The 27,117-nt window shown below is 56.3% G+C and overlaps 4 protein-coding genes across 6 annotated transcripts; 3 read left to right on the forward strand and 1 right to left on the reverse strand.

The window, feature by feature from the left end:
* Positions 1-166: 166 nt before the first annotated feature.
* On the forward strand, positions 167-4,518 carry SNX21 (sorting nexin family member 21). 3 transcript variants are annotated; one of them, XM_048498779.1, is made up of 5 exons: positions 183-275; positions 370-383; positions 2,177-2,469; positions 2,705-2,862; positions 3,294-4,518. In XM_048498779.1, the coding sequence occupies exons 3-5, from the start codon at positions 2,199-2,201 to the stop codon at positions 3,963-3,965; spliced, it is 1,101 nt and encodes a 366-aa protein (XP_048354736.1). In that variant the 5' UTR covers positions 183-275; positions 370-383; positions 2,177-2,198; the 3' UTR covers positions 3,966-4,518. The 3 variants fall into 3 exon arrangements, with proteins under 3 accessions (XP_048354735.1, XP_048354736.1, XP_048354737.1); XM_048498780.1 differs by having other exon boundaries at positions 218-281; XM_048498778.1 differs by lacking the exon at positions 370-383 and having other exon boundaries at positions 167-284; positions 2,178-2,469.
* Positions 4,447-8,123, reverse strand: ACOT8 (acyl-CoA thioesterase 8). The gene is made up of 6 exons (XM_048498783.1): positions 7,970-8,123; positions 7,728-7,864; positions 6,654-6,879; positions 6,053-6,210; positions 4,834-5,028; positions 4,447-4,745 (listed from the first exon to the last, which is right to left on the reverse strand). Exons 1-6 carry the CDS (start codon positions 8,092-8,094, stop codon positions 4,627-4,629), a joined length of 960 nt encoding a protein of 319 aa, XP_048354740.1. The 5' UTR covers positions 8,095-8,123; the 3' UTR covers positions 4,447-4,626.
* A 332-nt stretch (positions 8,124-8,455) lies between these two features.
* Positions 8,456-14,775, forward strand: ZSWIM3 (zinc finger SWIM-type containing 3). The gene is made up of 2 exons (XM_048498770.1): positions 8,456-8,934; positions 12,755-14,775. Exons 1-2 carry the CDS (start codon positions 8,780-8,782, stop codon positions 14,748-14,750), a joined length of 2,151 nt encoding a protein of 716 aa, XP_048354727.1. The 5' UTR covers positions 8,456-8,779; the 3' UTR covers positions 14,751-14,775.
* A 7,583-nt stretch (positions 14,776-22,358) lies between these two features.
* Positions 22,359-26,209, forward strand: ZSWIM1 (zinc finger SWIM-type containing 1). The gene is made up of 2 exons (XM_048498773.1): positions 22,359-22,464; positions 24,100-26,209. The coding sequence occupies exon 2, from the start codon at positions 24,234-24,236 to the stop codon at positions 25,758-25,760; it is 1,527 nt and encodes a 508-aa protein (XP_048354730.1). The 5' UTR covers positions 22,359-22,464; positions 24,100-24,233; the 3' UTR covers positions 25,761-26,209.
* The last annotated feature ends 908 nt before the right edge of the window (positions 26,210-27,117 follow it).

The raw sequence follows: 27,117 nt of genomic DNA on the forward strand, positions 1-27,117 counted from the left end.
GTGCAAAGGAATCCGTGCCGCCGGCCGGGGGTGGGGGGGTGTGGGGGGCTCCGGTGCCATGGGGCGTCGCGGGTGCGGGCCGGGCCGGAGGGCGGCGGAGGCGGCTCCCGAGCAGCAGGCGAGCGAGTCCCGTCGGCCGCCGGCGATCCGCAGCCGCTCCGCATTGGCTCCGGAGGGATCCGGGTCAAGCCTGGGAGGCGCTTCGCGGCGGGGCGGGGAGAGGCGGCCATCGCGGTCCGGCCAGGAAAGGACGCAGCGGAGCAAGAAGCGCCGCCGCCGGCCCGGTGAGCCCGCCCGGCTTGCTGTTCCCCTGCGGGCGGGCAGGCGGGGCTCCTCGGGGCATGTGCAGAGGGCAGCTTGGCCCCTGAGGCCGCCGCCGGCCCCTCCCCCACCCCCGGGGTGCACGGCCTGCTCCCCCGCCTCCCGGTGCCATGGCGGACCCCCCCTCCCAGACGGAGCCCGGCCTGCCCTCTCCCCCGTTGCGGCGGGAGCGCGCTTCCCCGAGTTGGGCCGCCGTTAAAGGCCCCCGAAGGGCCAGCTGCCGCCGGGCGGAGCGGCCTGCAAAGCGCGGGGAGGCCGGTGCGATGCCCGTGGAGGCGCGACGCCGCCTTCCTCCTCCTCCTCCTCCTCCTCCCGGAGGCCCCCTCTCCGACCCCCACCCCACCCCCGGCGCCGATGGCCGCAGCTGCGGGAATGGTCTCCCTGCCCAGGACCGGAGCGGCCTCTCCCCAACGGGAGGCTGCAGCCGGAACTTTCCGCTGGGGAGGCTGGCCCACGCGGCAGATTCGGGAGTGACCGTCCCGCCGCCCCGCCCCGCCCCCGCCCTGCTCTCTACGTGGGACCCCCCACCTGCAGCCACAGGGGTCCCTCAATGGTCACTAGCCACCCAAGAGAACCTCCCCAGCCAGAGGCAGTGAGCCTCGGACTCCCAGAGCCAGGAGGCAACAAAGGAGAGCCAGCTTGGCGTAGTGGTCCAGAGCAGGTGCACTCTAATCTGGAGAACCAGGTTTGATCCCCCACTCTGCCGCTTGAGCTGTGCAGGCTTATCTGGGGGAACCACATTAGCTTGTGCACTCCAACACACGCCAGCTGGGTGGGTGACCCTGGGGGCTCAGCCCCACCCACCTCACAGAGCGTTTGGGGGGGGAGGGGAAGGGAAAGGAGCTTGTAAGCCCCTTTGAGTCTCCTTAGAAATATAAATCCAAACTCCTCCTCCTCCTCTTCTTCTCTGGGCCCTGCTGCTGGCCAAGGCAGCCTTAGACCGGATGCTGGACCGACAGTACTGGCCACGGCCCAATTCCAGTTCTTGGGGCTGCCCCTGGGCCCTCCCTGCTCCCTTCCGGAGCCGCCAGCCTCAGGCCCCTCGCTGGAATGACTTGCCAGGCGTGTCCCGCACGAGGCCCCGTGGCTTGAGTTTTGCCTTGAGCTCTGCAAGGGCAGGACTTCGGCCCAGCATCCCCCTCCCCAATTCCTCTGGCAGCCACTAGACCACAGGTGTCAAACTCGCGGCCCTCTAGATGTTATGGACCACAATTCCCACCATCCCCTGCCAGCATCATGCTGGCAAAGGATGATGGGAACTGTAGTCCATTACATCTGGAGGGCCACGAGTTTGACACTTGCGCACTAGACCCTGTAGCTCAGCCGCTTGGGGTACTAGGCAAGGGCTCCCGGGAGGGACTCGGCCACAGGCCTGTAAGTGGCTCCCCACCCCCACCCTAGCCACCCCAAGTGTTTCTCCCAGGAAGCTGCCTTGGCCCGAGTCAGGCTCCTGATACAGCAAGGCCAATACTGCCGAAGGCTTTTCACGGCCGGAATCACTGGGGTGTTGTGGGTTTTCCGGGCTGCGTGGCCGTGCTCCAGTAGCATTTTCTCCTGACATTTCACCTGTATCTGCGGCTGGCATTGTCAGACGAAATGTCAGGAGAAAATGCTACTGGAGCACGGCCACGCAGCCCGGAAAACCCACAACACTCCAATGTCAGTACTGTCTGCTCATGCGGGCAGCCGCTGTGTGTGGTCTTGGAATGAGTAAGCTCTTTCCCATCACCTCCTAGCCAATCCCCGTAACTGCAGAGCCCGGGGATCGAACCGGTGGTATCCTGCACGTCAAGCCGAGGCCCTGCCACTGAGCCACAACTGCTCCGGCTCAGCGGTGACCAGCCTCTCCCTTGCAGGGTGCCCGCTGCTGCGGCACGATGGCGTCACGCATCCTGCATCGCCTGCGGCACGCGCTGACTAGGGAGGGCGAGCAGGAGGGCCTCCCTGCCTGCGGCTCTGAAGCGGAAGAGTTCCCGGAGAGTTCCGAGCTGGAGGACGACACGGAGGGTCTCTCCACACGCCTCAGCGGGACGCTGAGCTTCACCAGCAACGAGGAGGAGGAGGCGGAAGGAGGCCCTGGCGGGACCATGCAGGACTTGGCGGAGGCCTTGGGTCCAGGACTGCTGAGCGAGGCCTCGGAGGACGGAGGTGCGAGTCTGGAGAGGGAGGTGGGAAAAGTGTGGCTGGACAGGTGCTCCCACACAGCAGCCAACAGCCAGAAACTGGGGGAGGGGCTGCCTGAAGGTGGGGGCCGCTGGTTGGCAACACCCAATGGCTTCTGCCAGGCAGCGGGCATCCAGGGGGCAGACGGAGTAGCGCAGAAGGCACTGCTGTGACCTCCTCCTGGCGGCTCCCTCTTTTGCCCCCCTCCCTTTCGTTGCAGAGCCTGGGCCCCCCTTGGCCGAGCACCAGGGCAGCAACATGCTCACCCGGCAGCTGCAGGAGCTCTGGCGGAAATCGCGGGGCAGCCTCGTGCCCCAGCGCCTCCTCTTCGAGGTGACCAGCACCAACGTGGTCAACGAGCGCAGCTCCAAGTACGTGGTGAGTGAGGCGGGGGTCCCTGGCTGGGGAGGGGCCCTTAGCAGCAGGGTTGCCCCAAGGGGGAGAGCCCGGAGACCAGGAGGGAGGGAGGGGGACGCTTTGTTTCTCCCCCGAGGACAGTCCGCTGCTCTGGGAAGGAGTCGAAGGCCCATCTGCAGCTTGGACAGGAGAAGGGGCTGGTGGGGTCAGTGCCCCCCCTCTCCCCTCCCCAGGGCCTCTTTCCACATGGGGGTGGGCTTTGGAGGGTCCTGGCCCTGACTCTTGTCTTCTTTCTCCCTGCTGCAACTGGGCACGGCTGGCTCAGAAGAGCCTCAGGTAACCGGCTGGCACTGAGCTCTGCTTTGCCTGCTTTGGGAGGGTGGGTGCTGGTAGCTGATGGGGAGGGGGTCGCTTCTAGGTGCCCCCCTTCACCCTTCCTCTCCTGCCCACAGCTCTACACCATCTACTTGATCCGGGCAGGGCAGTTCGACAAGGCCCCCGCCACCATCGCCCGGCGCTACTCGGACTTTGAGCGGCTGAACCGGCACCTGCGCCGCCGCTTTGGCAGCGACATGGCTGCCGTCTCTTTCCCGCGGAAGCGGCTGCGGCGCAACTTCACGGCCGAGACGATCGCCAAGCGCAGCCGGGCCTTCGAGCAGTTCCTCTCCCACCTGCACTCCCTGCCGGAGGTGCGCCGCTCCCCCGAGTTCCTGGAGTTCTTCTTCCTGGACGACCTGCAGGCGGCGCAGCGCTCGACGTGCACGGGCACGTACTGCGAGGCCCTGGCCGGGTGGACCAACGCCCACCGGCTCCAGGACAAGCTGGGCGCCTCCCGCTCCGGCCACTTCCTGCTGACGCTGGCGGGGCTGGCCGTCTGCCACCAGGAGCTGGGCCAGTTGGCCGAAGCCCACGCCTACAGCGAGCAGGCCCTGCGGCTCCTGGGGGCCCAGGACAGCCACCCGCTGCTGGCCCCCTTCCTACTGACCCACGTCCACCTGGCCTGGATGCTGGGCAAGGACAAGCGGCAGGCGGAAGCCCGGCTGCAAGGCCTCCAGGACACCGGGCTGGCCGGGCCGCAGCCCCCCTCCCTGAAGGAGCTCCTCATCAAGCACCCGCTGCCCTGAGCCAGGACGGAGGACGGGGGGCAGGCAGGCGGCTCCCGCGGCTTCTCTCGTCGGCAGCCACCTCTGCTGGGGGAGGGGAGGGGGCCGGGGTCTGACCTGGGCTGCTTCCGACAGTGGTTTTTAACACTACTTGAATGTTTGAGGGGACGAGGAGGGGGCAGCGTCTGCCTCACGGGATGACACTAACTCCTGCCCGGCACAGGTAGGGAAGCCGTTGGGCAGGTAGGGAAGCCGCTTCTTCCTGCCCCTGCTGCTGGTTTCGGAGGGAGGGGAGTACAACACAGGTGCTGCTGCTGCCAGGGCAGCAACAAAGGGAAATCGGGAAGAGAGCTGTGCTGGAACTTCCTTTCCCCCAGCAACCCAAGCCCCCAGGAGTAGTGGTTTCACTTTTGCCACCAAATCCCCCCCCCCCCAAAAAAATAATGGGGCCATAGGAAAGGGTTGGGGCCTACCCTCCTCATCACTAGAGACCACAGCCTCATGGGACTCCTCAGTCACTTTATTGGCCATAGGAACACTTCACAAGCCCAATAAAATAAGTGCTACTAGTGCTGACGTGTGAATTTTCTTGCACCTGTCCCGTCCTGGCCCCGCCTCCTGCCGCAGTAGCTGATCCTTTTAAGTCCGGGAAGTCCCAGCAGAAGCAAGGAAGGGGCTTGTGCTACAGTTTGCTCTTGGAGGGAGGTTCCTGCACTCTGATGACGCCTTCTTGGGCACAGCTGACCGCCAGCACGCCGTCCCTGCGCCACAGTCTTCCGTGCACCAGCCCTCGGGACCCACCTGCAAGCGAGAGAGAGAGAGAGAGCTGAGCCAGCCGTGCCCAGCTCCACGCAAGGACTGTCTTGCCCTCTGCCCGGGCAGCACTTACCCGCCCAAGGGCTCTCGCATTCGTACAGCATCCAGTGGTCGGCTCGGAAGGGAGCATGGAACCACATGGAGTGATCCAGCGAGACCATGAATCGGACGCGGTGGCGGTGATAGTGAGGTAGCAAGGCCGTGCCCAGAAACGCGTAGTCGGAGATGTAGGCAGCCACGCAGCAGTGCAGCTTCATGTCACAGTCACCTGTAAAGCAAAGGTTCTTTGCTGGCAGTCATCTAAAGACTAGATGATTCCTGGGGCACAAGGCAGCATGTTGATTTCTGGAGCAACATTTTGCCATGCCTAAGGCAACCTCTGATGTCCCTACGCAGCCCAGACAGAAAAATGCAAGTGACCCTCAAGGCAGAAGAGTTTGGATTTATATCCCCCCCCTTTCTCTCCTGCAGGAGACTCAAAGGGGCTGACAATCTCCTTGCCCTTCCCCCCTCACAACAAACACCCTGTGAGGCGTCAGCAGGGAGAGCGGCCACAACTGGAAGGATCCTAACTGGAGTCTAAAAAAATACTTTGGACAACACTGAATTGGCCCCCCTGATTTTTTCTTTGGTTAGCACATCACCAGACAAGAATTGAACAGGAGAAGGAGGAGTTTGGATTTATATCCCCCTCTTTCTCTTCTGTAAGGAGACTGAAAGGGATTTACAATCTCCTTTCCCTCCCCGCCCCCCACAACAAACACCCTGTGAGGCGGGTGGGGCTGAGAGAGCTCCGATGAACTGTGACTAGCCCAAGGTCACCCAGCTGGCATGTGTGAGAGTGCACAGGCTAATCTGAATTCCCCAGATAAGCCTTTACAGCTGAGGCGGCAGAGCGGGGAATCAAACCCGGTTCCTCCAGATTAGATACACGAGCGCTTAACCTCCTACGCCACTGCTTCTAGTCCTCAGAGCTGTGCAGCTACAGCTGATGCCAATGGAGACAACGCTAACTGTCTTTTGCGACTAAAACCAGGTCAGATGAAGAGAACTCTGGCCTGCAGGAGCTTAGCCTGGCACCAAAACTTGGTTACCGTGTCGCATCTTCCAGCTGCAGTCACCAGGGACTAAAGTTCACCAGTTGCAGAGTTGTAGCCTGAATGTCTCCCTCTAGCTGCTGACCAGGAACTTCAGGTTAAAGGAAATTTACAGCAAGGTGGGTTTTCTGAGCACCAAAGTCAGGGTCTCCTGCAGGATGAATCCCGAGGATGCAAACACTTGGGGCCTCTTACCAATGTGGCCTCGGGCCCGGACCCAAAAAAGCTGTTTGGGCTCTTGAGGGTTCCGGTGGAAGAAGTCAGGCGGGTTGACCGGCTTCATCTCGATGGGGACTTCCTGTGCCAGCATCTTGGTCAGCCCATGTCTATACTTCTCCAAGAGGTTCGGGTCCCTTTGAAGAGAAAGCGGCAAGACTGAGAATGCTGGGAGGAGATGCGTGAAGAAGGGGGTTGGGCCCCAGCTGTGTTTCCCAAGGTTCTGCAATCTGCGGCTCTCCAGATGTTCATGGACTACAATTCCCATCAGCCCCTGCCAGCCTGGCAGGTTTCAGACCCTTGAAATATACCAATTGGGACGGGCAAAAGTTTCCATGAGTTGAAAATGAGTGATTCTGTGAGGTGGCACCAAACATCTCCCCCTGGCCCAGAGCCAACCCAAGGTGAGTTTTGAACAGGAAGTCAAGCCAAGCCCCTTTGTTCTTACCTTGCTGGAGTATGTCGAAGAAGCAAAGACAGCCCTCTGTCCCCCTCCCCCACTGCTTGGCAAGAGAGCCGGTGGCACCAGCGCAGCCGGGCATCTGCGTGTGCCAAGGACCGCCCCCTCCTGGCCACTCACTGCAGGTACTTCTGGATGAGCTCCTCCTGGGTCAGCAGCTCCTCTGGGAGGGGCACGTCAGGCATATGGAACTGGTGCTGGAGGGGGCTGCTCTGAGTCTCTTGGAAGGAGGCCTGGCAGATCAAGATGGGCTTCCCGTGCTGGACGGCCTTGACTGAGCGGACGGAGAAGCTCTGGCCTGTGCGAGTGCGCTCGACCTGGTACAGAACTGGCACGGACGGGTCCCCTGCAAGCAAAGGGCATGGCTGTCTCAGCTCACGGGACAGATGCTACATGAGCACTTACCAGGACGCTCCGGCATCTGACCCATGGTCCATCTAGTCCAGTGGTGGCGAACCTTTGGCACTCCAGATGTTATGGACTACAATTCCCATCAGCCCCTACCAGCACTTAGCCAATTGGCCCATTTTGGCTGTGTTAAGTGTATCCCAACATCTAAGAGTGCCAAAGGTGCTCCTGAAGATCTGAGTCCAATGCAGGTAGGTGCCCCACTGGACCATTTTGCCATCCCACAGCCCCCTTCTGATCCACTGATGCCAATGGGCATCGCACCTATCCGTCAGGGCAGTGAGCTCTGCTAATGAGCCACTCCTTGTAGGAAGCTGCTCTCCCTTTTGGCCACTGTTGACCATACCCATAAAGCACAGGTGTCAAACTCGTGGTCCTCCAGATGTTATGGACATGATGCTGGCAAGGGATGATGGGAGCTGTAGTCCACAACATCTGGAGGCCCGCGAGTTTGACACCTGTGCCATAAAGTCTTGCCCACCTCCCCTGCCTCCCCCAGGAGACCCCCCCCCCCATCACACCACTTCCCTTCCCCCCTCCCTGGACAGATGGGGCTGTCAGGTTGGGACTCCTTTGGAGAAGGAGGAACGGAGTCTGGGGAGGGCAGCGGTCTCGGGGGCTGGGGGGGGGGGTCCAAGGATGCAGAGCCCACCCTCCAAAGCGGCCCTTTACCCCAAGGAGGGAGATGGGCTGCGACCCCGGGGATTGCCCGGGCCCCGCCTGCCGGCTGCCACCCCACCTCCGGCGGGGGGGAGGGGGGGTGCTTTGCGGGGGAGGGGCGCCCACCTGCCCGGACGAAGTAGCAGTGGAGCGAGTGGACCTGCAGCTCCTCGCCCACCGCCTTGGCGGCCGCCACCAGCGCCTGGCCCACGATCTGCCCGCCGAAGAGCCGCCGCGACACCGGCACCCAGTAGTGCCTCCCCCTAAGCCGGGCACAGAGACAGAGAGAGGCGTGAGGCGGCAGCGCCACAGGCCGGGACTCAACCGGTGCGGCCTCCACCCCCCGCTGGCCCCGGGGGCCCACTGACCGGAAGAGGTCCAGGTCCAGCGGCTCCAGGTTCAGCACGCTGGTCACCAGGACGCTGCGCAGGTCCCCCCCGCCCGGGGCAGCCGCCTCGCCGGCCGCTCCGGAGCCTTCGCTGCGGGCCGCCATCTTGCGCCGTCACATGACAGCGGCCCCGTCCGGAAGGAGGGGAGAGCGGCGCAGCACTTCCTGCCGCGGCTCCTGGAAACCGGAAGTCCCCCCCTAGGCCGCCTGCCGGGCGATTGGCGAGCCTGCCCGTCGCTCGGGGGTCACGTGAGGGCGAGCCGCTCTTCCCTCTCGCCCGGCCGGCTGCCGCTCCTGCAGCATGCGTCCCGATTGGTCAGTGGCCCGCTGGGGGCGGGCTCTCGGCCGGCCTTATATGCAGAGCGAAGAGGGGCTGCGGTGGTTGCGACTGGCAGAAGGGAGCCTCGTGGTTGGGAGGGAAGGGGTTAAAAGGGGGGAGAGAGGGAGGGGTCCTCAAGGGGGTCAAGCGTGGGGTGGAGGGGGGCTAAGAGGACCCCAACGCTTGGTGAGATCAGCCCTTGATCTGGAAGGGGTTAACCTTTGGAGTGGGGGGAGCCCCCTTTTTTCTCCTGGAAAGGTCCCCTCCCAGCACTGCAGAGGGGGAGGAGCAGAGTGCCCCCTTGACCCCCTTGACTCATCGCTGCAGTTAGGGGCAGTTAGGGGGCAGGGGGGCATTGCAGGAAGGAAGGGGGTAAGTGGGAAGGCAGAATTGAGGGTAGACCCTTTAGCTGGGGGGGGGGGATGATGTGCTGAGGTAGGGGGGGCCGGCAGCCCTGGTCTGGGATCAGCGATGGAGGTGGGCTCCTGCTTCAAGAACTACGAAGACTTCAAGGAGAGCTTCCAAGCCTACAAGAAGGAGAACCGGCTGCAGTATGGCTTGAAGAACTGTATCTCGGTCCGGTTTTACAACCGGAAGAACGGGACCAGCATCCGGGAGGATGTGACGTAAGTGGCCGGGCAGAGATCGGTGCACCTGGAGAAAATGGCCGCTTTGGGGTGTGGACTCTGTGGTGTTCCTCCCCAAACCCTGCACTCTCCAGGCACCACCTCCAAAACTGGAAGAGCCATCAGCGCCAGAGGGAACTGGTACCTGATACCCATCAGGACATGAGGTCAGCTGGCCAAAGAAAGGACAATTTTCTTCCCTATGCGTGAACTACAGTCATCAGGTGGCCATTTGTTGGCTATTTCACCACTCTGGGTGGCCTGACTGTCACTGACCAGAGGCCAGGCCTTTTCCATCAAGACTTCGGCTGTATGGAACAGGCTCTCGGGGGGGGGGCTCCCCTCTTTGGAGATGTTCAGGGATGCTGCAAGGCCTGCGTGTCGGCCAGAACACTTGAGAGGGGTTGAAAAGAAGACCCAAACAATGACCGCCCAGTCAGCCTGACATCAATACCAGGAAAGATTCTAGACCAGATCATTAAACAGACAGTCTGTGAGCACTTGGAAGGGAATAATGTAATCACTGAAAATCCACATGGGTTTCTCAAAAAAAAAGTCATGCCAGACTAATCTTAACTCTTATTTTGAATAGAGTGACAAGCTTGGTAAATGAAGGGAATGCTGTAGATGTAGCATACCTTGATTTCACTGAGGCCTTTGGCAGAGTGCCCCATGATATCCTTGCAAGCAAGCTAGTAAAATGTGGGCAAAACAATGCTATTGTTAGATGGATTTGTAACTGGTTGACGACTGAACCCAAAGGGGCTCATCAGTGGCTCATCTTCATCCTGGAGAGAAGTGACTAGTGGGGTGCCACAGGGTTCTGTCCTGGGCCCAGTGCTAGTCAATATTTTTATCAGTGACTTGGACGATGGAATAGAGGGCATGCTAACTGTAAATCCTGCCAGATGACACACACTCATAGATTGAGGAGGAATGGTAGGACTAAGGCTCCACCCAGAGGACAAGGTCAGAATTCAAAATGACCTGGACAGATTAGAGAGCTGGGCCAAAACAAACTAAATGAATTTCAACAGGCAGAAATGTAAATGTGAGGCAGAAAAAAGTGAACGGATATAGGATGGGTGACACCTGGCTTGACAGCAGAACATGTGAAAGGGATCTGAGAGTCTTAGTAGACCACACACTGAACATGAGTCAGCAGTGTGATGCAGCAGCCAAGAAAGTCAGTGCAATTCGGAGATGCACCAATAGGAGTATAGTGTTTAGATCAAGGGATGTAATAGCACCACTCTATTCTGCATTGGTCAGACGTGCCCTGGAATACTGTGTGTAGGTCTCGACAACACAATTCAAGAAGGATATTGACATGCTAGAAAAGGTCCTGAGGAGGGCGACTGGATTCCATGCCCTGTGACTGTGGTGGCGAACCTTTGGCACTCCGGATGTTAGGGACTACAATTCCCATCAGCCCCTGCCAGCATGGCCAATTGGCCATGCTGGCAGTGGCTGGTGGGAATTGTAGTCCATAACAACTGGAGTGCCAAAGGTTCGCCACCACTGCCCTATGAGGAACAGCTTAGGGAGCTAAGTATGTTTAGTCTGGAGAAGAGAAGATTAAGGGGTAACATGATAGCCATGTTTAAATATATGAAGAGATCTCATATTGAAGAGGGAGCAAGCTTGTTTTCTGCTGCTCCAGAGACTGGGACAAAGAGTAGCGGATTCAAAGTACAGGAAAGGAAATTCCATCTAAACTTGAGGAAGAACTTCTTGACAATGTTTGACAGTGGAATCTGCTGCCTCAGAGGGTGGTGGAGTCTCCTTTGGAGGCTCCCTAGAGAGGCTGGATGAATATATGTCCGGAGTGCTTTGATTGTGTGTTCCTGTATTGCCGGGGGTTGGATTTGAGGGCCCTTCTGGTCTCTTCCAACTCTATAATTCTATGAATGGCAGGCATCTTTTAAGGAAGCACAGGGGAGAGATTTGGAGTTTGTTGTTTTATTTTTAGTTACAGCTGAGGATGTTTAAACCAGTATTTGCTGATTCGAGCCAGGGGAAAGGGTGTGATATAAATGCTTTAATTAATCAGCAAATAGGTAAAGGGAGACTTGCCTGAGGCTGGCAAATGTATGGAATCTGATTTAGAGAATCTGCATAGTGTCGTGGTTAAGAGCAGGTGGACTCTAATCTAGAGAACCCGGTTTGATTCCCCACTCCTCCACATGAGCAGTGGTGGTCTGGATTTGTTTCCCTGCTCCTATACATGGGGCCTACTGGGTGACCTTAGGCTAGTCACAGTTGCTCAGAGCTCTCTCAGCCCCGTCTACCTCACAAGGCGTCTGTTGTGGGGAGGGGAAGGGAAGTAATTTATAAGGCCAGGAGAGAAAGGCAAGGTAAAAATCCAAACTTTATTCTTCTTTGGGTCCTGCAAACACAGCCAAGACAACCTGTTCTCCGACTACATTATTAATCCCACGCGAGCGTGGAATTATGGCAGCATATCTTCGTCTGCTGATTAATCCCACCCAGAGGAGAGCCTTGGCTACTGCAAGATGTAATGTGCTGCTATCAGCTCTGCTGGAGGGAAGATTCAAGAATATGGAACGTTCTAAAAGAGTTTGTTCATGTGATATGACTACGGTTGAAACATTTGACCATTCTCTGTTTGTCTGCCCTAAATACAATAAGATACGCATGAAATACATGAATTCCATTTTCTTGCAATGTTCTCAAGTGGCAAGAGCGTTATAAGATACCCAATCCTCCTGAACAGCCTCTGATGTGCTCTTTTGTGAAACTGTTGCAAATTTTATACTGGAAATTAGTAATTTTAACTGTATTTCTTAAACAAGGAGTCCAATACTATGGTCAGTCTGACAGACCAGAGAGGAGAAAGGGATTCTGGCTTCTTAAGTTGGATAGGTTCCATGGGAATGTCAATGCATGGCAGCTGTGAAAAAGGCAAACTCTATGTTGGGGATAATTAGGAAAGGAGTTGATAATAAAACTGCAAGGATTGTCATGCCCTTATATAAACACGTTAGGTGCGACTGCACTTGGAGTCCTGTGGTTCAGTTCTTTGGTTGCACCACATCTCAAAAAAAGGATATTGAGAGGCATCCCGAAAGAAGTGCAGAGAAGGAGCAAGGAGAAGGATGATTAGGGGATTGGAGCACCTTCCTTATGAGGAGAGGCTGCAGCGTTTGGGACTCTTTAGTTTGGAGAGGAGACGTCTGAGGGGGGAGATGATTGAAGTCTATGAAATTATATGCATGGGGTAGAAAATGTTGAAGCCAGAGAGAGAAGTTTTTTTTTTCTCTCTTTCTCACAATACTAGAACCAGGGGGCATTCGTTGAAAATGCTGGGGGAAGAATTAGGACTAATAAAAGGAAACACTTCTTCACGCAACATGTGATTGGTATTTGGAATATGCTGCCACAGGAGGTGGTGATGGCCACTCACCTGGATAGCTTTAAAAGGGGCTTGGACAGATTTATGGAGGAGAAGTCGATTTATGGCTACCAATCTTGATCCTCTTTCATCTGAGATTGCAAATGCCTTAACAGACCAGGTGATTGGGAGCAACAGCTGCAGAAGGCCATTGCTTTCCCATCCTGCAGGTGAGCTCCCAAAGGCACCTGGTGGGCCACTGCAAGTAGCAGAGAGCTGGACTAGATGGACTCTGGTCTGACCCAGCAGGCTCTTTCTTATGTTCTTAAACCTGTTTTGCTTTAAAATATTGTCCTGTTTTGTATGCCAATAAAGGTGTGGGGGGGGGGGGTTTCCTGCAAACAGCACTGGCTTGAGACAAGTACCTCGTCTCTCACTGAATCCCCTTCTGTCTTAATCTGCCAGGTTCATGCAGGTGAAGTTTTGCTGTGGCTGGTCAAGGGAGCACAGCAGAAAGAGGAAGCAGCACCCAGCATCATGCCCAGCGTATTTTGTCCTGCAGTATAACGAGGAGCTGGACCGGCTGGTGATCAGCAAGCTGAATAGCAACCACATCCATGCAAAGCCGAAGGCCTCCTCCGTGCGCCGTGGTCCACAGCCTGTGACCAGAACGGCTGCTCAGAAGTCTGGCTGCAGAACCCCCAGCAGCCGCGCTGTGAAGCTGCGCAGGCAGCGACCTGCCAAGGTAGAAGACAGCAACGGGTTGAGTGTAAAGATCAACATGGACGACCGTGCAAGGGTAAAGGTGGAGGTGGATTCGGAGGAGCCTCCGCCGCCCCTCGAAGGTTCAAAGGTCCGCGAGGCAGAGAAGGAAAGCATCTCCAATTCGGCCTTGGTTCGGATCGGTGAAGTGATGAAGAATTTCCTGCGGGTGGACATGGGCTCCCTGGCCTCCATTAGTGTGGGCAGCGACCAGGCCCTGGAGAGGCTGAACTTCCAGACCAGCAAGATGAAGAGCTTGTTTGTGAAGTTCCCCGAAAGCCTCCTCCTCCATCAGGTACAGAACGAGAGGGGCCACTCGCTCTACGCCTTCCTGGTGGAGAGCAAGGACCGGGTGGGCAAGTTGGTCCACTTCGCCGTCCTGAAGGAGGACACGGCGGAAAGTGCCAGGAAGATGCTCTCCGTTTTCAAGGAGTTCAATCCCGAGTGGCAGAAGCTCAAGGTGGTCTTTGTGGACAGGGCCTTTCTCCACCGGCCGATTCTGCAGGAGCTCTTCCCTTCCGCTCAGGTGCTGCTCTCCGTGTACCACACGGTGCGGCTCCTGGAGAAAGAGCTGAAGGAATCCCGCGCTTCCTTCTCCTTCAAGCACAGCCTGAAGCTGGCCTTGAGGGAGGCGGTCTTCTCCACCTCCAGCACCAACCTGGACGCCCTGTCCCAGCAGGTCAAGAGCCTGGTAGACCCGGAACTGTACGCCTACCTGCAGAGGAACTGGTTCTCCTGCGAGATGCTGTGGTACATGCACGCCAAGAAAGGCCTCCACTCCTGCAGCACCTATATAGACAGCTTGGACTTCATATCGCAAAAGCTTTCCAGCCTTTTCAGCACGAAGCTCTCTCTGGAGACCAGCATCCTTCACTTCGTGGAATGCGCGGACTGTTTCAACACCAAAGGCCTGGAGCACCTGAGCCTGGGCATCCCTGGCTTGGAGGCGGACAGCCGCAGCAGCCTGATGGAGGATCTCAAGGCCCCCCAGACCCGGACCTCCGTGCGGCGCAGCTCCAGCACCGCCTCTCAGCAGGCCCTGGCCAAAGCTGCCCCCGAGCCCACCAAGCCGCTGACCAAATGTCCTCCCGCCAAGCCCGTGTCCACCATGCTGGTGGCTCTGCGGGAGACCTGCACGGACCTGGCTTACCAGCTGTGCCTGAACGAGTGGGACGTGGTGCAGAAGTCCACCCAGCTGATGAACTCAGTCAAGAGCAAGACGAAGGTCCAGTTGCTGGAGGAGACCCACCAGGTGAGCAAGGACTGCCGGAGCTGCACCTGCTACTTCCACTGCCGCTACCAGCTGCCGTGCCGCCACATCTTGTCGGTGCTTCACGCGAACCGGCAGGCGGTGGAGGAAGCGATGGTGTGCAAGCACTGGCAGAAGAAGTACCAGCACCTTCCTGTTTCGGAGGAGAACCTGCCGGAGCACTCCGCGCCCTGCAGGGGCACCCCGGGAGTGATGGCGGTCACCGTCCTGCCCGAGGACCGGTGGGACAAAATCCAGTCCCTCAGCAAGGAACTCGGTAACCTGCTGCTGCAAACCGAGGGGGAAGAGCTGGAGGAGCGGACCTCCACGCTGAAGATGATCGTGGACATTTGGGCCAAGTCCACTGAGCTGCAGGGAGCGGAAGAGGCGGCGGAAGGGAAGCCCCTCAGCACTCACAACGTGGGGAATCTGTTCAGTCTCGAACCTTAAAGCAATAAACAGACTCTCTATTGTTGATCAACAGTGTTTATTGATAGGCATTGAGGCACCCAGTGCTAACCCCTGTATTCCGATGTTTGTCTACCCACCCCCATTTTCCCAAGAAATGTGAGAAAGAGTTAGTTTGGAGCTGAGGCGCCTGAAGGTCGATGACAGGTAGAGGTAGAGAGCCACTTGGCATCCTGCCCCCACAAGACAACAGAAACAATCCTGGTTCTCATGAGACCAAAAGTGTTAGGGGGAAGCCTAGTTATCTACTCAAGTGTGTGAAGCCATAAAGTAAAGATCGAGGAAAGAATGCCCCAGAATGACCGTAGTCACATACAGCAGGCTGGTTACATATATCTTGTAGTAATTACATTGAATTAGGAATGCATCTCAATCACCTAAATCAGGGGTGTCCAACTCTGGCGCTTCAGATGTTCACGTGAAGCACTAAAGTTGGACCCCTCTGACCTAGACACGAACCTCCCTTCCCTCTGAGTGAAGAAGGAAGAGATGGGGGGCGGAGGTTGCTGAAGCAACTCCTGGCACAATTGCAGAAGAGAGACCTCTCTGCTGCCTCCACAAGTTGTCTGGCTCAATCTGCAGCTGCAGCAGAGATGAGGGCTGTGGGCACACTTCACAGCCACCGCGGTTCTTCCTCAAAAAAGAAACTCAGGGTAACAGTGAGCTTCTCTGCAATATAACAAGGCCCCCCCAGTGAGGGAAATGCCTGGGCAGTGAGAGTTCATTTCTGCACCTTAAGCAGCACAGGCTCACAACAGCTGACTTTCTGTCTCACTCCCCCCCCCCCAGGTCTCGAGGCAGGCCAGTAATGGGGCAGAGCCCAGCAGCTTCCAGATGTGCAGCATACAGCTGCAGGCATGACAATCGGGACAGCTTTGCTGCGTATGGAAGGCTTTCTCCGCAGGCTGGCCTGTTCAGGGATTTCGGTGTGTTTCTTACAGAATGTGTCTGTCCTTCATACAAACACGTCCCGGCTGCTCTCCCATTACCAAGAGCTCCACAGCGTTTGTGTCGTGTGGATCTCTGGGCCCAGCCATGCCGCCTTGTTCCACTTGCTCTTCTGCCGTGACTGGGACGAGGGTGGCAGGACTGTGGGCTTTCCTCCTTGTTTCTGAAGCCTCCGCTACCAGGGGCAAACTTTGCTGCTATGTCTGTAGACCAAAATAATTGTTGGAAATACAATTGTGCTTCTTTGGTGCTGAGATTGTCCTCTGTTTTGTCTTCTGAGCCACTCTGGCTTTGCCAAGGAAGGTTCAGTGTTCCCTGCGGCCCCCCAAAGTAAGCGGGTGGCACCTCGCAGCAGTGTCGAAATTTCCCCCTCCCCGCACACACTTTTCACGTGTCAATTGGCACGCAGCACCAAGGGAACACTCAGTTATCCTCTCAAGGGCAGAACTAGCCCCTAACACTCAAGTCAGAGGGTCCGTCTTTGCTAGAAAACGGTTCTGGAAGGGGGTGGGTTTGGTTCTTTGCTCATTACAGCACCTCTGCCTCGGAACGCACGCCTCGTCCTCGACGCTGCGTCTTGGACAAGAGTCATGGGGCAGGTTGGGGTGAAGACCATGATGGGTGGGGGGGGGGAGGACAAGCGGCCCCTCCTGATCTGTTCTTCACTTCCCCCTTGCTTTGTTGATGCTGCCTCGTCCTCATGACGAGATGCTCGGGATTCGTGATACAAAGCGTGCCGTGCAACGTGGTGGTGTCTGCTTGTTTGTATTGCGTTAATAGGTGACTGTTTGGCAAGAATTCTTCCTCCCTGCTGTGTGCTATAAAGCCAGGCTGGATCCCCAGTCGGTGAGCACAGGTGTGTTCAGGTGGAGGAATGAGCTTGGTCTCGGTAGTCCGGAGTGCTTGAAGGCTTTTGGAGGCAGCTGGAAAAGCGGAGAAAGCATGCCTGGCCACTGGCTACATTCTCAGAAGAAGAAGAAGAGTTTGGATTTATATCCCCCCTTTCTCTCCTGTAAGGAGACTCACAGGAGTCTCCTTTCCCTTCTCCACCTACCCCCTCCCACAACAAACACCCTTTGGGTGGGGCTGAGAGAGCTCTGAAGAACTGACTAGCCCAGCCATTCTCAACCAGGGTTCCGTGGTACCCTGGGGTGCCGTGAGCATGTCCCAGGGGTACCGCAGCAACACTACCGCCCCCCTCATTTTTGTGGTGTCTCCCACCGACGCCAGCAAGGACATGGAGCTGGCCCATGGGGCAGGGCCTGCTGCAAAGTCAGCAGCCGCCACCCCCCCCCCCCCGTGCTTCACCCTGGGAGGGGAAGGTGGGGGGTGTGGCAAGCAGGGGCAATGGAGGGGGAAGGTGGGGGTGGCGGCAGGGGTACCGTGAGATATGAAGAGTGAGGTCAAGGGTACCCTGACCTCAAAAAGTTGGGAAACACTGAACTAGCCCAAGGTCATCCGGCTGGCATGTGTTGGAGTGCACAAGCTAATCTGGTTCACCAGATAAGCCTCCACAGCTCCAGTGGCAGAATGGGGAATCAAGCCCTGTTCTCCAGATTACAGTGCACGTTCTCTTAACCACTGCCCCACGCTGGCTCTTGGCAAGAAAGTCACTATTCAGTTTGTGGGCTGCTTAGAGCCTCCAAAGGAAAGCTTGTTCCAGCATCTGGCGGGGGTGGCTGCATTTTGGGGAGGCGCTGCAGAGCTTTGAGCTGTTAGATGTAGCAGGCTCCTTGGCCAGGGCTCCGGAGGCCCTCTCCAGAAGTGTGCACAAAGTTTGATTCCTGAGCTAATAAGTTCCGCTTTTTGCAGCAAAGCAGACTGGATGGGTTGCTTTGAGAGCTGTTTGAGATCAAAGGGTTGTGTTTTGGGTGCTGTGTGGTTTCCGGGTTAGGGTTGTGTTTTGTTTTTTTCCCAAACGGAGACGCTGGAAGCGCTGATGCTGTGAGGCTGCAGGGAAGGCTGAGGAGATGTCTGGAAAGCGCTCTTCTCACAGCTTTTTCCCGGCACCTCTTGGCTTCTCAGCCTTCAGCAACTGTTTGTGCATTTCCAGACTTCCTTGCTCCAACAAGGTAGTGCCAGATGGGCAGCTGAACCCTGTATTGGTTGTGAGAAGAAGAAGAGAAGAAGAAGAGTTTGGATTTATATCCGTCCTTTCTCTCCTGCAGGAGACTCAAAGGGGCTGACAATCTCCTTGCCCTTCCCCCCCTCACAACAAACACCCTGTGAGGTGGGTGGGGCTGAGAGAGCTCTGAAAAGCTGTGGCTAGCCCAAGGTCACCCTTGGGCTAGAAAAAAAATGTGGACTGCCCAGGAGTTCTCTTTGCTCCCCAAATGTGTTTGACAAAAGCCTTTGCTTTCCTGACAGATGTTTCAGGGCAGGAATGCTCATCCCAAGTCACCCTCCAGAGGGGTGAGCTAAGTTTTCCAGCAAAACTGAATGGGAAAATAGCATCATCTGATGCAACCTTTTTTTTAAAAAAAAATTAAAAGGTACCTTGTGTTAATTACATCCCACTAGCAATAAATACTTGATTGGATGATTATTATTTACTGTTTTCCCCGTTCTTAAATGTTATTTAAACTAGTCATGTCTTCTGTTCTCTTACTCAGTAGTAGTTTTAAACGTTACATTCCAAAATGTGTGGAATTCATTTTTATTGAAACGATAGATGTAAAACTTAGAAGCAATAGCATGTGTGTATTGTCGAAGGCTTTCACGGCCGGAATCACTGGGGCGCTGTGTGGTTTCCGGGCTGTCTGGCCGTGTTCTAGCAGCATTCTCTCCTGATGTTTCGCCTGCATCTGTGGCTGGCATCTTCAGAGGATCTGATGGTAGGAATGGAAAGCAAGTGGAGTATATATACTGTGAGGTCAAAAGGTGAGGCCATCTGAATAGAGTAGCCTGGCATGTGAGTCACAGAGAAGTCTGTAGCATAGTAACAAAGACCAGGATACTTCTATTCAGATCCATTCACCTATTGACCTTGCTATCTTCATTGTTATTCCCAGGCTACAGACTTCTTTGTGACTCACATACCAGGCTACTCTATTCCGAGGGCCTCACCTTTTGACCTCACAGTATATATACTCCACTTGCTTTCCATTCCTACCATCAGATCCTCTGAAGATGCCAGCCACAGATGCAGGCGAAACGTCAGGAGAGGATGCTGCTAGAACACGGCCAGACAGCCCGGAAACCACACAGCACCCCAATGGCGTGTGTACTACTTCCCTCGCATCATGTCAATTTCAGAGAGAAAGGGCACGGAAAACTGATACATATTACTGCCAAAACAGGGCACGTGTGGTTCTTGGGTATGGCTGGCCAAGGATGTACTTTAAGAGCTGAACCGTCTCATTTCAGAGTCACTCCATAGCTTCGCTGACTTGTGGGTTCCATATCAGCCTGGCGATTAATCTTCAGTTATACGAGAGGAGATGAAAATAAGGATTTCAGCTTTGGATCTGAGGTGGTTGTGCTGCAGGTGAGTTAGGTGAATTCGTAACTTTTTTTTAAAAAAAGAGATTGTTCTATACCAGGGGTAGGGAACCTGCGGCTCGAGAGCCGCATGCGGCTCTTCTGCCCTTGCACTGCGGCTCCACAAGCCGAACCGCTGGCCCCATCCTTGCCCACCCTGCAGGCAGCAGGGCGGGCGCACCAACTGCCCGCGGCCAGTTGGGCCGCACTGCGGGCTTCCCCTCTCGCCCGCCCCGTTGGAGCGGGGCAGGCGCTTTCCCGGTGGCCGGCGAGGCCGAGCCGCTGGCCCCATCCTTGCCCGCCCTGCAAGCAGCAGGGCAGACGCATCCATGCGCTTCTCAGAATGAGGGGAGTAAAAGGTTAAAAAACCCAATATATACAGTGTTATCTGTATTTTAATTGTCAAACATTATTTGCGGCTCCAAGTGATTTCTTTTCCCGTGGAAAACGGGTCCAAATGGCTCTTTGAGTGTTAAAGGTTCCCTACCCCTGCTCTATACGTTTGTGGTGGTTTATTCCCCCCACCTCCCCCTACCCACAATCCAACAAAACATCTACTTGCAGTCCCTCACACAACTCCTGGAGACAGTCACCTGGAAAACATTAGTTGCCACGCTAGAACTCCCAAGCTTGGCTCAGCGGATGGGCAGTAGATTCAGGACAGGCAAGAGGAAATATCTGTTTACGCAGCTCCCTCTGGAATTCGCTGCCGGAAGATGCAGGGATGACACAGGAATAAGACGGCTGCAGGGATGAGACAGATTCGTGGCGCTTCGACCCGTCAGTGGCTACTAGCCATGGTGACGCAGGGGAACTTCCACATCCAGATGCCGTCTACCTCTGAATTCCAGCGCCTGGGGACAACATCGGGCTTGTCCTTGGCCTTTCAAAGGACCTAGTCCCGTGGTGGCGAACCTTTGGCACTCCAGATGTTATGGACTACAATTCCCATCAGCCCCTGCCAGCATGGCCAATTGGCCATGCTGGCAGGGGCTGATGGGAATTGTAGTCCATAACATCTGGAGTGCCAAAGGTTTGCCACCACGGCCCTAGGAGGACAAGAGAGTTTCTTCCTGTGTGCCGGGGGCACTCGCGAGAAACAGGCTTATTCTTGTGTATGGATCTGGCCTCCAGCGGGCAGGCCTCCTCTCTGAACGGGGCTGAAATATCGTTCCAGGGACCCTGTTGGGTTGTGCAGCCACGAGGCCTCCTCTCCTCCCTTCCGCCACAGGCCTGACTTGAGGGATCCCTCTGCTTGGTATGTCTCTAAGTCTGTTAGAGTGCTTCCCTGCTGCCCCCCCCCCACCACGGAACTAGTTGGCTCCTATGAGGGCCAGGAGGCAGGACTAGATGGACTACTGGTCTGGTCCAGCAGGGTCTTCGGATGCTCAATGTACTGTCGAAGGCGTTCACGGCCGGAATCACTAGGGTAGAAATTCAGACCAATAGACCGTGCCCTGGCAGAGCCTGATGGCATCAATGGCATGGCCGCTGCCCTCCAAGATCAGACCCCGGTCCATGACATCAAGCAATCGCCTTGCGAAGAGCTTTTGCTTTTCATTGGTTCTCTGTTCTGGCCCTGGAGACTTGACTTGTTCCAAACTAATAGGACCAAAGAGTTATTCTTGATCAGGCATAGGGCCAAGTTCTCCATAGAAAAGTCTGCAGCCCTGGGGGTCGCTCACAGTCATCATCTGCCCAAACTCTTTGCCTCGGTGCTCCAATTTGATTTCTAGGCCTGTCCTTCGAAGAAAGCTAATCCAGAGCTCAGGAGAGCTCAATATGTCATGCTGAAATGCTGGTGGTAGCATCTCCATATCCAGAGGCTCAGCCTTAGGCCAAACAGCTTCAGGACTACAGGCGTCCGCACTGGCCGGTGCCATTAGGGAATCATTAACATTAAGAAAAGGAACGGTGTCCTGTATGGGTACGTGCTGAGATTGGTTGTGTGGCCGTGTTCCAGTAGCATTCTCTCCTGACATTTCACCTGCATCTGTGGCTGACGTCTTGAAGATACAACCTGGACAATCCACAACATGCTTCTAATGTTCTTTGCTACTGCGTTGGTAATAGTATCCATCACTCGCTGATAGTTTTATGGCACAATAAATCTTCAGAAATTGACATTTTCCTGCAGAAAAATAAGCACGGTAAAGTTTTAAGTGGGGGGAAATGTTCTGCCTCACATCTCTGGTCCCAAGTTCTGAAAGGATATGCTGGAGTCCCCTTGGCCAGGGTCTCCTGCGAGATGGAGAAAGAGAGCCACTAGCATGGCCTAGCCCCCTTGGAAGAGTGGAAGAAATGAGAATTGTTGCCTGAAGAAGGCAACAATTGGATTTATACCCCCCTCTCTTGTCAGAAAACTCACAGGGGCTTACGATCTACTTCCCCTCCCACCCCCACAGCAAACACCCAGTGAGGTGGGTGGGGCTGAGAGCTCTGAAGAACTGTGACTGGCCCAAGGTCACCCAGCTGACGGGTGTTGGAGTGCACAAGCTAACCCAAGTTCCCCAGATAAGCCTCCACAGATCAAGTGGCAGAGCGGGGAATCAAAACTGGTTCTCCATCTCTGGAACCAGCAGAGAGGAGTAGCAGTGGAGAAGAGAACTGGGCCAGAAAGAGCAGAGTGAGCTCTGGTGTCCATTTGGGAGGGCTTTTCTCAAAGCCACATCTTTTAAAACAGTGTATTTTAGCAGGGGTTATCTCTTTCTCCTTCTAAGGCTGCTGAGAGGTGGGGCTTAACAGGGGTTAACAAAGGTTCCTCTTTGTCCTTTAATTATGAGCGCCCCACTCTTCATCGCCAACCTGCCGGGGAGAGAGTTGAGGGTTGGTCGAAGTCCATTTCGAGGCTGGCACTCAAGAGGGGGGGGGGGCTCCGCTCAGCAGCCCCCACCCCCGGCGCCTCTTCCAGCCCTGCAGCAGCCCAGGCTGCCTCTTCGCCCACCCGGGGCTCCCTTGGGCGGGAGGCTCGCGCTCAGCCCGGCACGTGGCGGCAGGAGGCCCGCGCAGGCGCACTCGCCAGGCTGGGGGAAATCCGCGCGTTACGCACACAAGCCCCAGCACAAACGTCACCACGGCGACCGAACTCTTCCCCGCCCTCCTACCCGCCACGCTGAGATCCCTACGCTCTAATTGGTCGGCCCGCGCAGCCGTCCCTTTGGTGATTGGCGGACGCCCCGGTCCCTTTCCTGTGATTGGCGGCTCCTCCTGCAGTCCCTGTCGTGGTGGCCGCGGCCGGCAGGAACCAAAATGGCGGCGCCCGTGGCGGGTGAGGAGTGCGGGAGGTCTACCTCGCAGGACTGTTGGGGGCGCAACTTGCCTCGCACGTGGGAAGGGGCTGCATGCGGGCCGGGGGGACGCGCCTCTTCTCCCCGGAAGCCCCCAGCAAGCCGGGGCCAGCCGTCTCTTGCCTACACTGCAGGGCGGGCCAGCCTCCTCGGGTGGGGCGGGGGGCGTCGCACTCGTTTGCTGCCGGGGCCGAATGTGGCATGAGTGTGGTTTGGTCTGGCTGGGCCGCTGGGCCGGGGGGGTGGGGGGCTGCCTTGGCTGCTGCGCCCTCAGCCCAGATTGGCAGGGGGGGGGGCTCAGATCTTAGCCGATGGGGGCGGGGCTTGCCCCAGCTGTTTGACACCCCTGCTGTGGAAGCATATAGGGCACCACGTCTGCCCACCTGCAGGATGGGAACTGGGGGCGGGGGCACACGGAAGAGTGGCCCCAAACGATCCCGGGGGCCTTTCCCAAGAGGGAAGCAGTCTGGGGGCTTTCAGGCTAGGATGCAGGCAGCTGAGCGGCAAGGACCAGGAGGAGGGGGGTGAAATGATGCCTGGCTGGGGAGAGTAGGAGAGAGAGGAAGACGCACCTGCAGTGCCAGGCCTCAGGGGCACCCGATGCCAGGCAAGCAGTGTGTGAGATCTGATCTGACCCCACAAGACCTTATTGTTGTGGGCTTTCCGGGCTGTGCGGCCGTGGTCTTGTTTGTTTGTTTGTTTGTTTGTTATCATATTTATATACCGCCCCATCCCCTGAGGGCTCTGGGCGGTGGACAACAGATTAATATCACATAAGCAATAAATAATTAATATAAATAACATCATTAAAACATAAAATTACAGCGTTCTACAAAAGCCACTTGGCGTCCAGTATTAAAACTATCAATAAAACCCTCCCAAAGAGGGGGACAGTAGATCTAGATGTCACAGCTCCCAGGGTGTTAAAAGGGAGAGGCAAAGAGGGCGCTCACCATCAATGGCTGGCCTCCCCAAAAGCCCGGTGGAACAGCTTGTTCCTCATGTTTCACCTGCATCTGCCATCTTCAGAGGGGCATCCGGAAGTTGCACTGTGTAACGCACTCCTCTTGGTGATAACACCTCTGAAGATGCCGGCCACAGATGCAGGCGAAACGTTAGGAACAAGACCACGGCCACGCAGCCCGGAAAACCCACCACAACCAGTTGAGTCCAGCCGGGAAAGCCTTCAACACCACAAGATCTTGTTGCGTTCTTATGTGCTGCCAGATCACAAGTGACTGGTGGTTGCCCCAGCAAGAGGCTTTCAAGGCCAGGGATGGAGGAGAGGAGCGTTGCCCTTTCGTTCCTCCACAGAGCCTTCCTTGCCAGTCTCCCACCCAGAGGACCAATCCTCCTTACCTTCTGCAGTTGGACGAGATCCAGCTATATCCGGCCCCCTTCCTTCCTCTTTTCTGCTGAATTGTCTTTACAGCAGACACACGCACATCTGCTACAAATGGTCACAGTTTCTCCAAACTGTGCTTCGGTGGGCAAGCGCGATAGCATTTTGCACACATAATGAGGTCTGTTTCCACCTGACTGTTGTGGGAGGGAAGGGTCCCTCTTTTTCACACTAGCATGGACACAGTGACCAAGTCGTTCTTCTGCCCCTCTAGGCCCCTTGACGTGAAAATACAAGCATCAGCAATGGCATGAGAGCTGCAGCAGAAACCCAAACTGTTTCGCCAGCTGGCGGCGCTGGGGAAAGATTTCCGACGCACAAGTCCAAGACCGAGAGCCTCTGTGCGCCATGGCTGAGGACACTGTGAAGGAGCTGCTAAGCTTGGAGTGTGGCTCGTTGGTAACTTATTTGCTGGACAAAAACTCCCACCTCGATTCCATCAGCTTCCAGACCATGCTGATGAGGCATGTCTTTGTAAAGCACCCAGAGGTGGTGCTTATTCACAGAACTCACAACCTGTCGGGCAAGGCTCTCTACACGTTCATGGTGGACAAGCCTTTCCTAAAGCTGGAGGGAGAGATGACCAAAGTGATCCATTTTGCTGTCCCAACCAAGGAATCGGCAAAGGGCCTGGCTTCCATGTACCGCACCTTCAAGGCTTTCAACCCTGAGTGGAAGCAGATCAAGACATTCCTTGTCGATCCACGCTTCCGGCTGCTGCCAAAGCTTGCGGAAGCCTTCCCCTCAGCGGATGTCCAGCTGTCCGTTTTTCATATCTGCAAACACTTACAGCAGAAGATTTGCCACGTCACCCTGGAGTTCCACACGAAGAGGCTGCTGCTGAGCGTCTTGAGGAACGCGATGTGCGCCCCCAGCGAAGGCAACCTGAAGAAGATGCACGTCATCTTGAGTGACTTTGTGAAGCCCACTCTGCTGCCCCAGCTTCACCCAAACTGGCTGCTCAACGAGAAGATCTGGTCCATGCATCGCTGGCGGACGTGGGAGGAATGCAGCCAGTATTTCAAAGACCTGGAGATGATCACGTGCAATTTAAGCCAAGTCTTCTGTGTGAGGCTCTCTTTGGAGTCCTGCATCACGGGGGTCTCCACTTACTACCAGAAAAGTTTGGTGAAGAGTTCCTTGGAGGCCTTTCTGTGCCCAACCAACCTGCTCAGCCAGGACATCTCAAGCCAGCCAAACCAGGCGGCTCTCAGCTCCTCTGCTGCAAACACTCTGAGGCCGCTGCTGCCTCGGGATCCCTCTGCAGCAGCCCCCCAGAGTTCCCCGGCAGCAGCAGACCAGGAGGCCTCCGCCGAAGAGAGAATGCAGGAGGCTGCCGTCCCTGATGAAGAAGCCACTCAGCGTATCTGCCAGTCCTTGGCGGTCATTTGCACAGACCCGGCGGCCACGCTCTGCTTGAATGAATTTGCCGTGGTCCAGAGTTCTGTGTGCTTGATGGGGACCAGCGCAGACACGATCAGCATTCAGGTCCTGGAAGATGCGCAGACTGTGAGCCACAAGGGTCTCGGCAGCTGCAGCTGCCATTTCAACCAGACTTTCCAGCTTCCCTGCCGGCACATCGTGGCCGTGCTGAACTCGGAGGGGAAGGCGCTGGAGGCAGAGAAGGTCCCCAGGCAGTGGCGCAAGGGGCACAGGGATGCCCAGCCCGGGCAGAGAAGCGCCAAGGACCCCTTGGAAGTCCTGAGGAGTTCGTGGGACTCCTCTCTGGATAAATACCTGGCTGTGTCATTCCTCACAGAGGAGATCAGCCGGCTGCTGAGTCAGTGCAGCAGTGAGGAGTTTGACCGCCGGTACAGCACCCTCCGTGAGCTGGCAGACAGCTGGATTGGGCCTTATGAGCAGGTGAAGCTGTGATCTGGCCCCAGGCCCCTGGAACTGACCGCTACTGTCTAGGGGCCGTTTGCCGGATGTGACTGTCCCCCAAATTGCTGAGCCCCAAGGACTGACCTGCGGGGCTCTTTTCCCTTCTGTGAGGGGCTGAGAATGCACACATACGCACAAAGGTGTGCAGACAAGGAGCAGAGGGCCCCGGGGGGGTAGGGGGGGGAGAAGGGTGCCTGATGGGAGTTGAGATTGGCACATTCAGACCGTATCAAATCCCACCCCTCAAAAATCCCAAGAGGCAGCTCCACCAGCAGAGTTGGTCTCACGCTGGTCCTTTGGGTGGGTGCTTCCCTGCCCCCCCTCCTCTCCCCCCAGAGTGCCCCTGTTGTTGTGGTCTGAGTCCACTGGTTCCTACGGGAGGAAGACGGTGCCTGCTGAAACCCAAGCTTGTGAATAAACAGATCTTTCCTGTCTGTCAATTTTGATCTCTCATCTGTTAATTATCGCCCAGATTCTCGTTAATGGAAGTGGGCGGCCAGCTTGCTGAACTGGAGCGGTTTGGCGAGTTCTGAGCCGCCTTTGGCCGGGCAGCCAGCCAATTTCCGGGTCACTGGAAGCAAAGTGTTGGTGTCTCAGACCGAAGCTGCGATGTCTGGAAGGTTGCCTTAATGAGCCCTTCGGGGGAGGGCGGTTTATAAATACAATAAATAATAATAATAATACAGACCCTGAGCTCGACACGAGGGCAGTGGGGAAATGGGGGGTATTGAGTGGGGCCCCGGCTCAGGGGTGGAGCCTCCACTTGGCGTGCAGATGGTCCCGGATTCAGTCCCCGACATCTCCACGTGAGAGAACCATGAAGCAGGTGGTGTGAACGATCTACTAGAGCAGGGGCCTGCAACCTGCAGCTCTCCAGATGTTCATGGACTACAAATCCCATCAGCCCCTGCCAGCATGACCAAGTGTCCAGTTCTGGTCGCCGCATCTCAAAAAGGATATTGAAGAGATAGAAAAAGTGCAGAGAAGGGCAACGAGGATGATTGAGGGACTGGAGCACCTTCCTTATGAGGAGAGACTGCAGCGTTTGGGACTCTTTAGTTTGGAGAGGAGACGTCTGAGGGGGGATATGATTGAAGTCTATAAATTATGCATGGGGTAGAAAAAATGCTGATAGAGAAATTTTTCTTTCTCACAATACTAGAACCAGGGGGCATTCATTGAAAATGCTGGGGGGAAGAATTAGGACTAATAAAAGGAAACACTTCTTCACGCAACGTGTGATTGGTGTTTGGAATATGCTGCCACAGGAGGTGGTGATGGCCACTCACCTGGATAGCTTTAAAAAGGGTTTGGACAGATTTATGGAGGAGAAGCTGATGTATGGCTA

This window comes from Sphaerodactylus townsendi, linkage group LG05 (genome assembly GCF_021028975.2).
Source record: "Sphaerodactylus townsendi isolate TG3544 linkage group LG05, MPM_Stown_v2.3, whole genome shotgun sequence".
Lineage (NCBI taxonomy): Eukaryota > Metazoa > Chordata > Lepidosauria > Squamata > Sphaerodactylidae > Sphaerodactylus > Sphaerodactylus townsendi.

What these genes read in the sequence shown, in the direction of transcription:
- SNX21 (XM_048498778.1), top strand. Translation starts at nt 2,199, where the DNA reads ATGGCGTCACGCATCCTGCATCGCCTGCGGCACGCGCTGACTAGGGAG. An exon ending in CGAGGCCTCGGAGGACGGAG is followed by an intron (nt 2,470 to 2,704) that starts GTGCGAGTCTGG and finishes CTTTCGTTGCAG; the next exon opens with AGCCTGGGCCCCCCTTGGCC. An exon ending in AGCGCAGCTCCAAGTACGTG is followed by an intron (nt 2,863 to 3,293) that starts GTGAGTGAGGCG and finishes TCCTGCCCACAG; the next exon opens with CTCTACACCATCTACTTGAT.
- ACOT8 (XM_048498783.1), bottom strand. Translation starts at nt 8,094, where the DNA reads ATGGCGGCCCGCAGCGAAGGCTCCGGAGCGGCCGGCGAGGCGGCTGCC. An exon ending in CTCATCCAGAAGTACCTGCA is followed by an intron (nt 6,211 to 6,653) that starts GTGAGTGGCCAG and finishes TTCTCTTCAAAG; the next exon opens with GGACCCGAACCTCTTGGAGA. An exon ending in CCGGGCCCGAGGCCACATTG is followed by an intron (nt 5,029 to 6,052) that starts GTAAGAGGCCCC and finishes TTTGCTTTACAG; the next exon opens with GTGACTGTGACATGAAGCTG.
- ZSWIM3 (XM_048498770.1), top strand. Translation starts at nt 8,780, where the DNA reads ATGGAGGTGGGCTCCTGCTTCAAGAACTACGAAGACTTCAAGGAGAGC. An exon ending in AGCATCCGGGAGGATGTGAC is followed by an intron (nt 8,935 to 12,754) that starts GTAAGTGGCCGG and finishes TTAATCTGCCAG; the next exon opens with GTTCATGCAGGTGAAGTTTT.
- ZSWIM1 (XM_048498773.1), top strand. Translation starts at nt 24,234, where the DNA reads ATGGCTGAGGACACTGTGAAGGAGCTGCTAAGCTTGGAGTGTGGCTCG.